Below are 11701 nucleotides of genomic sequence, written 5' to 3' on the forward strand. Positions count from 1 at the left end.
GGACGAAGCTCCTTTGGGCAGTTCTGAGGGACTGTGGAGTGAACAGGTCAGGGGGGTGCTGGCTCCACCCTGGGCACTGTGTAGGTGAATGGCATTGTTGGGCAAGTACCTCAGAATCCTGAGTGAAGCCCAGAGCAGACTGAGAGGTCAGTCAGTACAGTCTTACGTTACCTAAGAGAGCACTGTCTGTCTCTACACCTGCCCCACATCCTCAGGAGCCTCAGATCGCTCAAGTGCAAAACAAAGATGTTGGAATCCTACGACTACAAAGCTTCCTGTGGCTTTTGTGTTCTATAACATTACAAGTAAGGGAAGCTTCCCAGAGATGGATTTGATCCCATGCTAGGTGGGACTTCTGTCCTCCCTCAACACAGAGGGTGGAGATCAATCCCTGTGGACCCCAGGGATGTATTTAAGAAGGGTCCACTGAAGTGGCAGGCAGGAGGACCACAAGCTTTCTTTTATGAAGTGGCCCAGGCAGTGTTTTAGAGCTGAGTCTTCAGTGGAATCTGAGACATTTCTAGCTCTTTCCATGAGCCTCCCCTTCTTCCAGTGCATGGAACTTTCTCCTGGTTCTGTTCTTTTCTCTGCCTTCCCTGGAGCCTCATGCTTTGAACCTTTGCTACCTCTCTGCCTTTCCAAATGCACTGTCTCTTCTCCATGCCCCTTGAGATGCTGCCAATGGCTGGGGGAAGGAAGAAAGGGTATGCATTTCTCTGGAGGGAGCAGAGACATGCTTGCGCAGGGTTGTCTGGCCTGGGTGGAGTGCTAATTGCCAAGCCTGACTTCCTCATAGCATCTCTCTTGAGTGTCAAGTGCATTGAGTTTCTATCTGTACATGTTTGCAGTTACATCCTCCAAGACCCCCAAATGCACCACTTTCTGAATGCACCAGGCACTAGGAGAGCTGGATAGGCCATAGCCTTTCCATCATACCCCATAAGGAAGTTACAGCAGTCCCCAAAAATCAGAGTCCAGTGGCTCAGCAGGCCCCAGGGGGCAGTTTCAATTATCCGCGGGATGCTTTCCTCCGCAGGGTAGCCCCTAGAGTGCTCCTTTACCTGCTGGGCTTTCAGGAGACAGAGTCCACCCGGGAGGGGGGCAGGAATCTCAGGTTCTCTGTTTTTACTGCTAGGCTCCCAGGAGTATTTTTCTAAATGTACACTATATTCTGGAATGGGTACCTCTGATTTATTCACTGGAGAGGTTTCAGCTCATCCTAGATGGAGGGGCCTGGGGCAGCATGTGGGGAGGGGCAGCCCCACTAGATTGGCTGCTGCTCTACAGATCTTGACTAGAGATACCTGCTTGGTGCAGGGCAGATGGTGTCTTGTGGATGATTGCTGGGTTGGGCCAGAGGAGGGACTGGGTGCCCTGATTTTCTGTGTCATTTCCACATCGTGGAGTGGTTTGCAGCACCACCTCTGCTAGCCTCCTGGCTCCTCAGAGCTGCTTGGGGCCTCCCCTGCCTCTGTGAGGCGCCTGGTGCCTCTGCTGCATCCCTCCGCCTTCCTCTCCTCTCTGTGCCTGGTCTCTCCTCCCTTCTCCAGGAAACCTTTATTGAATACCCCCAGTGAAGTCACCCATTGCCTAGGACCATGGTCCAGATCCCCAACTATTTCCTTGTCTTTGAAGCAGGCTCTCAGGGCAGAATCTGGGACTTCTACCTCAGGCTCTGCACGTGCCACATACCTGTTCCTCAAGTGTGTCAGAACAGGTCAGCCGCAGCAAGTGGCAGACACAGTCAGATTGAGAGCATCTTGCTCTCCAAGGCCCAGCCCAGGGACGGGAGGGCTTAAAAGTCTCGTGCTAGGGCCCCAGGGCAGAAGCACACACTCCGTGACCATCCTCAGTCTGTCTGCAGCTGTGGGCCTGCCTGTCTCTGCCATGTCTCTCTCCCCATGCCGGGCCCAGAGGGGCTTCAGCGCTCGCTCAGCATGTTCTGCTTTCTCAGGGGTCCGTGGCAGGGCCAGCTTCAGCAGCAGGAGCCTCAGTTCCTCCAGAGGTTGCAGAGGAAGCTCTTGTGGGAGGGCCTGGGGGGTGAGGGGCAGGCAGGGGGTGAGGTGTGGACAGGGGAGTGGAGGGCTTGGGCTTTCCCAGTGCCCTCCGGGGGGCATCCAAGAAGTGACTGTTGACCAGAGTCTGCTGACCCCACTGAAGATTGAGATTGACCCCCAGTTCCAGGTGGTGAAGACGCAGGAGACTCGAGAGATCAGAACCCTCAACAACCAGTTTGCATCCTTCATTGACAAGGTGAGGGCCAAGTCAGCCTAGTCCTGCCTCTGGGCCTCACTCAGGGAGCTGCTCTTGACAGACTGGGATGGGGAAATCTGACCTTCTTCTGCTGCCTTCTTAATCTCTTTGGGCAAGGAAAACCTCCCAAGTTCTAACCAGAGTCTCTTTGGTTGTGCTGAGGCTGTGCTGCTCTGTGGCTGAGGTTCAGGGACAGAGAACAGCTAGTTGGTGGTGGGAAGTTCCACCTCTGTTACTCCAGCCAATCATGGATGTGTTCAGTTTCTTATGGAAGGCCTGGAGGTTTCCCTGCACAGGCAGGAATAGAAGGCAAGAGAAAAGGGCTCAAAGAGGGCCCACGGAGCTTCTCTCTCCAGAGGCTGTGCCTGGGGAGCCAGCTCCAGGAGCCTCAGGAACTTTGTGCCTGGCTGCAGGTCCGCTTCTTGGAGCAGCAGAACAAGGTCCTGGAGACCAAGTGGGAGCTGCTGCAGCAGCTGCAGGGGAGCCCCAGCCCGCAGGGCCCAGAACCCATCTTTGAAACCTGCCTGGCCCGGCTAAGGCAGCAGCTGGAGCAGCTACAGAGAGAGCGAAGGGCTCTGGACACTGAGCTGAAGACCTACCAGGACCAGGAGGAAGAGTACAAGGCCAAGTAGGCCATTTTCTGTGTGGAGCTCGGGCGGGTGCAGCATGATCTGCCAGTTGAGGGTCTCCTGCATGCCTAGCACCCAGAGCTGCATAACCAGCCTTCACTCTATCCCATGGTGTCCCCTCTCCTGACTCACAGGATCATTCACTTGCAGCAGGTAGAGGAGACCCCCAGCCCCACCCAGGCCTGGAGTGCCTTGGGAAGGAAGATTGGGGTCCTTTATTGAAGGGCTGGGACCCAGCCACGAGGGCCCATGTGTGTGGTCAGGATTGGGAAAGGCTTATTTAAACAACACTGTGATGGCTTTCTCGAGAAATTCCTGTTTAACAGGCTATGGGTTAAAGTGACTCAGATGTCCTCTGGTCTCAGGTAGAAGGCAGTTTTGTGTACCTGTCTCCAGGCCCATGGTGTGATTCACAGCACGACTGTGGTTCTAGGTTCTCCACGTAGGCTGCCTGGTGGTGCAGACAGCTCTGGGCTGAGGGGTGGTGAGGGTCGGAGATACGGACAGCGCTCTAGCCTTGGTTTCCACTGCTACAGATGGAAAGTGTCGTCTACTTCTGGTTTCCAGAGCCACTATGAGTGGAACAGGGAGTGTGGAGAGGAGTTGTTCTGGGTTTTGGGTCTGCTGGGGAGAGTCCTATTCCCCTGATGAAACCCACACTGCCTGTTACAGATGGTGGCATCTGAGTGCCTGGAAAACCATGAAGACATGTGGCCCCTTGTCCTAGGGGACACAGGCTGAGAGCTGGCACAGGGGTGTAGCTAGGGTGTGACAAACCTCCTGACAGGAAATGAGAAAAGGGTTGGTTGGTGGTGGCTTCTGAGTTGGGGGACCTCTGAAGGCAAGACCATCTCAAGGAGGATGTGGGTGGGGTTGTGGCATGCTGGGGTAGGCTGGAGGCTCTGACCCAGTGCCTGACAGTCCTTTTGTACCCATTTGCAGGTATGAGCAAGAGGCCCACAAGTATGCCACGGTGCAGAATGACCTTGTGGTCCTTAAGAAGGTGGGAGAGGCTCAAGTGCTCCACTCAGAAAGTCCCCACTGTGCCTGGTCCTGGCTTGGGGGAAAGAGGGCAGAGATATGGACTGAGGACACTTCACTGTGTGCTGTCACCTTCCGCCAGAATGAGACATTTACCTAGACACAGGAACTCTAAGACAAGATTTGACTGAGGCGCTACTTGATGAGCCCTGGGGTCAACTGTGGAGTAGGAGGGAGAGGAAGCAGCATGGTGGTGTGGGATTAATGAGGGAAGACATCCTGCAGGCTGTGCAGGGCACGGTTGGGAAGACAAACAGGGTCTCGAGTCAGTGATGTGGGTGTTGTGCAGTGGGTATATAGGTCTTCTGAGAGGAGTGAGGCATACATGACTCCTGTCTTTCTGTCCCAGGATGTGGATGAAGTTTTTCTGAGCAAGATGGATTTGGGTGGCAAGTTGGAGTCTCTGAGAGAATACGTCTGCTTCTTGAAACGTCTGTATGAAGAGGTAAGGCCCTGCCAAGGATAGGTGGGAGGGATAACAGGGAGAGGGTGGGGAGGTTCCCTGTGGCTGTGAGGGGGAATGACCAGGAGGGGAAGCCTGTTAGAGTGGCTTTGGCTTGTGGTCGTTCAGTCGTTTGACAACCAGTTACTGAGCATTTACTGTGGGGATTCATCAATGAATAAGCAGACAAAACCCTCAATGCTGTCTTTCTGTTAGAAAGATATATACAAGTTCTATACTTTGTTAGAAGGTGATAGATACTATGGAGACCAAGGGAAAGAGGGATGGGAATGTGGGTGGGGGCAAGTTCCAATAGGCTTTATGTAGAAGATAAAACCAGGGTGAAGATGTGGAGGTGGCAAGGAGCTCTCGGGGCAGGTGGTTTCTGGGATTCTGGGAAGAGTTTGTGTCCCCAGCCAGAGAGAGCTGGCATCTTTGAGAGTTTGCGCAGAGGCCAACGTGTCTGGGGCAGGAGGAGTGTTTGGAGGAAAGTGTGATGAAGGCTGGGAGGGTGATAGGGACAAGCGATTTGGGGCCTTGTGGGCCATTTTCCTTTACTGTGTACACTGTAAGAGTCATTGGAGACCACTTCAACCTCCCTTACTTTCAGACAAGGAGATTGCTCTTGAGAACGGTACTCAACACATTCGTGCGAATTTGGGCCACTGGTGGGTGGTCGGCAAGTGGACAGATACTGAAGCATCCCATTCCCAACTGGGGTACAAGAAACAGGAAGCTGGGGCGGTAGACACCAACTCTGTCTCTCCCATAGGAGCTGGGCCAGCTGCAGACTCAGGCAGATGACATGTCTGTGGTGCTGTCCATGGATAACAACCGTTGCCTGGACTTCAGTGCCATCATCGCTGAGGTCCGTGCCCGGTATGAGGAGATTGCACAGACTAGCAAGGCCGAAGCCAAAGCCCTGTTCCAGACCAAGGTACTGTGGCTCAGAGCAGCATGAAGCTGGGGACGGTTCAGTGGGCACATCCACATCCCAGGGATGTCATCCCTACTGGTCCCGTTGGGGCAGCTCCATTAACCTTCTTGAGGTTTGGGGCTGGTGTGGCAGGGCTATGTCCCCTCTCCAGAAGGGAAGAAACTGGGAAAGAGGTTTGGACTTCTACAGCAGGTTCACCATGTTCTGGGCTCAAGCATTTGACCCATCCTGGGAAAATGCAGATATTAGGAGGCACCTCCCACGGTGGTAGGCGGTGCGTTCTTGGTGCCGGGGTCAGAGACAGCTGCCCACTAACCCAGTGGTGTCACCTCTGTGCCCTCAGTACCAGGAGCTTCAGTCATCAGTCCAGCTTCATGGGGATGGAATGAAAGAAGCCCAGAGACAGATTTCTGAGCTGCAGCAGGTGATGCAGAGGCTACAGAGTCAGATTTCCAGCCTCAAGGGACAGGTAGGCTCTCAACACCTGCAGCTATTTCACGTGCCGCTTGGCCCTGATCCTCCACAGCTCATGTTTTCTTTTCCAAGTTGGGCTTGTCTGGGAGCATGAAGGGAAACTTGGATAACCTTCTGGGGTTCTGGATTATTTGTGATTATGTGGAGACAGATCCTCATGCCCCTTCAGGGTTGACTTTGGCCTGTACCCTGTGAATTCCAGCCTGCATGTTGACTTTTCTGGGGCAGAGCCCCAGAAAACACAACCTCAGGGGGAGTGTCCCTTACAGTCCACACCCAGGTGGGCATCTTACTTTTGCTTCTATGAGGAGAGGGTTAATTTATCTCCTTATCTCTCCCTTTGACTCTTCCTCCACAAACAGAGTAGGAACTTAAGGTCAAACACTGAATTTCTTTGGTCCTCTATCCGGGCAAGTGAGAGAGAAAAGAAAGATAAGGGGTTGGGCCTCTGGTGGCTCCTCTTCAGGAGATGCTCATGCAGATGGAGCAGGTTGGAGGTGCTCTACCCCTCTAGAGAGCGCCTTCCCAGATGAGAAGCATGGTGACACATTAGCTCCCAAGTCTGTGTTCACATTCCTCAAACAAAGCCCAAGACTGGATTTGAGATTCACAGAGGATGGTAAGTGGAGACCATGGCCAGTGGGCTTCCTAGACACTGCAGCCGCATCCCCTGGTCCACCTCCCAGCAGGGCACTTTCGGGAAGTCATTCCCTTCATCCCAAGCCATCTGTTCCACTCTCTGGAATGAGACACAGCATGGAAGATGAATGGTGCAGTCTCACACTCAACTTGGGGCCTCAGTGTTTTCCTGTGGGTTTGGATTCCAACTATGAAATCCTTCAGGGTATCTTTATGATGCTGATTTCTGGACCTCCTTTCAGACCTGGGAATCACTGAACTCAGAAGCTTGCTCTTTGGTTTTGTTTTATTTTTGTTTCTTTGAGGTAGGGTCTCACTGAGTAGCCCAAGCTGGCTTGGAACTGGTGACCCTCCTGACTTAGCCTCCCAAGTGTTGAGATTACAGGTGTGTGCTGCCATACACAACTCAGAAATCTGTTTATTTACTTATGTGTGAGAGTGTATGCAGGATGCTGGCTTGTTATCTGAGTGCTGGGATCTGAACTCTAGCAAGTACTCCTAGCCCCTCAGCGCTCTCTCCAGTCCCTGAAACCTGCTTTTTCTCTTCCTTCCTTCCTTCCTTCCCTCCGTCCCTCCCTCCCTCCCTCCCTCCCTTCTTCCTTCCTTCCTTCCTCCCTCCCTCCCTTCTTCCTTCCTTCCTTCCTTCCTTCCTTCCCTTCCTTCCTCCCTCCCTTCCTTCCTTCCTTCCTCCCCTTCCTTCCTTCCTCCCCTTCCTTCCTTCCTCCCCTTCCTTCCTTCCTCCCCTTCCTTCCTTCCTCCCCTTCCTTCCTTCCTCCCCTTCCTTCCTTCCTCCCCTTCCTTCCTTCCTCCCCTTCCTTCCTTCCTCCCCTTCCTTCCTTCCTCCCCTTCCTTCCTTCCTCCCCTTCCTTCTCCTTCCTTCCTTCCTCCCTCCCCCCTCCCTCTTTCCTTTGTTCCTTCCTTCCTTTTTTCCTTTCTTTTTGAGACAGGGTCTCACTATGTAGCCCCAGAGGACTCACAGAAATCCATTTGCCTTTGCTTCCTGAGTGTTGAAATTAAAGCAATGTGCTGCCATACTATGTTGAAACTTGCTTTTTTAAAAAAGATTTTCTGCTGGGTGTGGTGGCACACGCCTGTAGTCCTAGCACTTGGGAGGCAGAGGCAGGTGACTCTCTGTGAGTTCAAGGCCAGGTCTACATAGTGAGTTCCAGGCCAGCTGGGGCTACAGGGAGACTCTGTTTCAAAAAGACCAAAAAAAAAAAGGAAAAAAAAAAAGGTTTTCCAATTTAGTGGAATATAGGTTTAGAAATTTTTATTGAATTCAGAATTTCATGCAATGTGTTTGGATAATATTCAGACCTCCTCCACCCCTACCTTACTACCCTCCCCTGACTTCATGGCCTTTACTATTATTTATCCAGTCTGTATTTCTGACATGTTCTTGGGTGGGAGTCTGTCCCTTGAAGCTGGCCAACCTACCAGGTGACATGCCGGTACGGGTAACTGACCCTCCCTCTCCCAGTAGCTATCCTAGGCTGGGGCTATGTGTCAGCCTCCCCGTCCATGCTGGGTTTTTGTCTGATTTGGGTTTGCACAGGTATTTTCACATGTTGCTACAAGCGCTGTGGGTTCATATGTGCAATTTCCCCGTGGTGTCCAGACGACACAGCTTCCTCGTTTTCATGTACCACCTCTGGCTCTTACAATCTTTCTGTCCCTTCTCCCACGGAAATTCCCAAGCCTTGGGAGGCGAGGATGTGACATAGGTGCTGCATTTGTGGCTGAGCGCTCTGCAGTCTCTTGTTCTCTGCACATTGACCAGTTGTGGGTCTCTGTGTTAATCACCATCTGCTGCAAGGTGAACCTTCTCTGTTGAGAGATGAGAGCCGCATTAATTTTACTTTTTAAATAAATATACTAGGGTCAGCCCTGAAGAGTGTCCCCTCACGTATGACACATGCTTTTCCTGGAGAGGCCTTCCCTTTTCCTTCACGGGCCTGAGTGACTGGGCTTCTCATACTACCCTAGTGTGCTGGATCAGCCACCCGTCACCTTTCTGAGATTCACCTCTGAAGGAGAGATGATGTTCCTACTTCAGAATGTTTGTGTGGGGACGGAGCAGAGACGGCCTTTAGGAATTCCTTCCTTTCTGAACCTGAGGTGAAGCTGAACCACCCACAGGCTGATCAGAGGGAGCTGAGAGGAGGCACAGAGACTGTCTTAACAAAAAATTGAGGCACAGGCTCAAGAAACTCTGACAAGAGGATAAAGCAATCCTAACAGGACTTTCCTGAAAGGGTTAAGGACCGTGGTGACTAGCAAGATAAGGTGTATGGATAAGGAGCCACACAAGGCAGGAGATGCTTTAGGTTTCTGGGAAGAGATTCCTGTGAGGTGTCGGGGCTGGAGGTAGGAAGAAACAGGAAAGAAGTATTGGGAAGGTTTTATGGGAGTGGGTTAGTGCCCTAGGTTGTCTGGAAACCTAGATGTCTGCTTTTGTCTTCACACATGGCTTCTCTGTGTCCAGTGACTGGATTTAGGACTAACATTAAGTACAGTGTGCTAGATTCTTAACCAAGTATGCCAGTAGAGAACTTGCTTCCAAATAAGACCGCATTCTGAGGTTCTGGTGGATGCAAAAACTTTGGGGGACCCATTTCAACTCTGTAGGAGGCAAGGGAGCTGTAAGGAAAGATTTTCCCGTAGAATGAGAGGAGCCAGGTGTGGGTTGGTCATGTGCAATTTGGAGCTCATGAGATTAGGGTCTACCTGGACCTTTAAATTATATCCATGCTAAGTGCTTTGGGCTCACAGTAATTTTCTCCCTCATTTCTACCGTCCTCCAGAATGCCAGCCTGCAGTCAGCCATTTCTGATGCTGAACAGCATGGGGAGATGGCGCTGAAGGATGCCCAAGCCAAGCTTGATGAGCTGGAGGATGCTCTGAGAACAGCCAAGCAGGACATGGCCCGAATGTTGCGAGAGTACCAGGAACTGATGGGCACAAAGCTGTCCCTGGACGTGGAGATCGCCACCTACCGCAGGCTGCTGGAGGGCGAGGAGTGCAGGTGGGGCCTGGAGGGACTTGGGGGTATGTGGCTGGGTGGGACAGAAGAAGATGGAAGGACTCTCCTTGCTAAAGTAGATTCAGAGAGATTTCCTGACACTGTCATAAAGGCAACCAGCTCTGCTGGGGGGAGTTTAAGCTGGGGACTATAGCTTTTGTGTGCTGAGAGGGCAGCATTTTTCTTCTTGTCTTTCCTCCCCCAGGATATCTGGGGAGTACACCAGCCAGGTTACTGTCTGTGAGTATGGGGGGACTTTCAGAGCGGGGTCCCCATGTGGTGCTGAGGACCCTGCTGTGACCCTGGTGCATTTCTTGGCAGCCACAATGGGAGGCACAACTGGAGGAGTTTGTGGTGGCCAAGTGATCATGCCCAGAAGAGTTTGTGGTGGCCAAGTGGTCCTGCCTGGAGGAGTTGGTGGTGGCCAAATAACCAGGCCTGGAGGAGTTTGTGGTGGTCAAATAACCAGGCCTGGAGGAGTTGGTGGTGGCCAAATAACCATGCCTGGAGGAGTTGGTGGTGGTCAAATAACCAGGCCTGGAGGAGTTTGTGGTGGTCAAATAACCATGCCTGGAGGAGTTGGTGGTGGTCAAATAGCCAGTCCTGGAGGAGTTGGTGGTGGTCAAATAACTATACCTGAAGGAGTTTGTGGTGATCAAATAACCAGGCCTGGAGAAGTTAGTGGTGGTCAAATAACTATGCCTGGAGGAGTTGGTGGTGGCCAAATAACCAGGCCTGGAGGAGTTTGTGGTGGTCAAACAACCATGCCTGGAGGAGTTGGTGGTGGTCAAATAGCCAGGCCTGGAGGAGTTGGTGGTGGCCAAATAACCAGGCCTGGAGGAGTGTGTGGTGGTCAAACAACCATGCCTGGAGGAGTTGGTGGTTGTCAAATAGCCAGACCTGGAGGTGTTTGTGGTGGCCAAATAACTGGGCCTGGAGGAGTTGGTGGTGGTCAAATAGCCAGGCCTGGAGGAGTTGGTGGTGGTCAAATAACCATGCCTGGAGGAGTTGGTGGTCAAATAGTCAGGCCTGTAGGAGTTGGTGGTGGTCAAATAGCCAGGCCTGTAGGAGTTGGTGGTGGTCAAATAGCCATGCCTGGAGGAGTTGGTGGTGGTCAAATAGCCAGGCCTGGAGGAGTTGGTGGTCAAATAGTCAGGCCTGGAGGAGTTGGTGGTGAACAAATAACCATGCCTGGAGGAGTTGGTGGTTGTCAAATAACCATGCCTGGAGGAGTTGGTGGTCAAATAGTCAGGCCTGGAGGAGTTGGTGGTGGTCAAATAGCCAGACCTGGAGGTGTTTGTGGTGGCCAAATAACTGGGCCTGGAGGAGTTGGTGGTGGTCAAATAGCCAGGCCTGGAGGAGTTGGTGGTGGTCAAATAACTGGGCCTGGAGGAGTTTGTGGTGGTCAAATAACCATGCCTGGAGGAGTTGGTGGTGGTCAAATAACCATGCCTGGAGGAGTTGGTGGTCAAATAGTCAGGCCTGGAGGAGTTTGTGGTGAACAAATAACCATGCCTGGAGGAGTTGGTGGTGGTCAAATAACCATGTCTGGAGGAGTTTGTGGTGGGCAAATAACCATGCCTGGAGGAGCTGGTGGTGGCCAAGTCATCCCTGGGGGAGCCGGTGGAGGTCAAATGAATACTTGTGGATTTGGTGGCAGGAGAGGCAGGTTTGAGTCTGGCTGCTCCAGCATTGTGACTGGTGGCTTCAACATCCCCTGGCGTTCTGGGAACAACAGCTCCGGCTTGGGTTCCTGCTCTGTGTCTGGCTCTGGCTTCAGTTCTGGCTCTGGCTGTGGCTCCTGCTGCCATACCATCCTGAAGAAGACGGAGGAATCAAGATGGAAGACATCCATCATACACTGATTGGCAGTCACCTCCCTTTTGAGCCTATCGGCTCTGCTTCTACCCCATCCCCCATCTTCACTGCCTGAAGCCCAAGGCAGCCCCCAGTGCATTGGAAAAAGTCAATAAAGTCTGGCCTGCCTGCTGTTCCAAGTGTTCAGTTGACTCTGCATATTCATTTGCATCTCATTTGTATGTGTGTGGCCTGCTCAAGGCATGGTGCACAGGCCTGTCTTCCAGCCAGTGACTGTTTTCATTCCTTTGTCCACAGCCTTCAGGCTGGCTTGGAAAATCTCCTGGCTGAGCTTTGGCCAGATTCTATCCCTAGTTCAAATGTGCTTCAGTGGGAGGGAGGCCGCTGACTGGAGGCTGGAGATTGGAATCCAGGAGCTTCGCTGTCTTCTCCCGCCTCTCTTTGGG

General features: G+C 52.5%; 1 protein-coding gene across 1 annotated transcript; it reads left to right on the top strand.

The window, feature by feature from the left end:
• Positions 1 to 1830: 1830 nt before the first annotated feature.
• Positions 1831 to 11302, top strand: Krt78 (keratin 78). Its single transcript, XM_008839964.1, has 9 exons — positions 1831 to 2253; positions 2667 to 2881; positions 3825 to 3885; positions 4273 to 4368; positions 5138 to 5302; positions 5646 to 5771; positions 9220 to 9440; positions 9643 to 9677; positions 11028 to 11302. The coding sequence occupies exons 1-9, from the start codon at positions 1888 to 1890 to the stop codon at positions 11300 to 11302; spliced, it is 1560 nt and encodes a 519-aa protein (XP_008838186.1). The 5' UTR covers positions 1831 to 1887.
• The last annotated feature ends 399 nt before the right edge of the window (positions 11303 to 11701 follow it).

Source organism: Nannospalax galili, unplaced genomic scaffold (genome assembly GCF_000622305.1).
Source record: "Nannospalax galili isolate Female #2095 unplaced genomic scaffold, S.galili_v1.0 scaffold979, whole genome shotgun sequence".
Lineage (NCBI taxonomy): Eukaryota > Metazoa > Chordata > Mammalia > Rodentia > Spalacidae > Nannospalax > Nannospalax galili.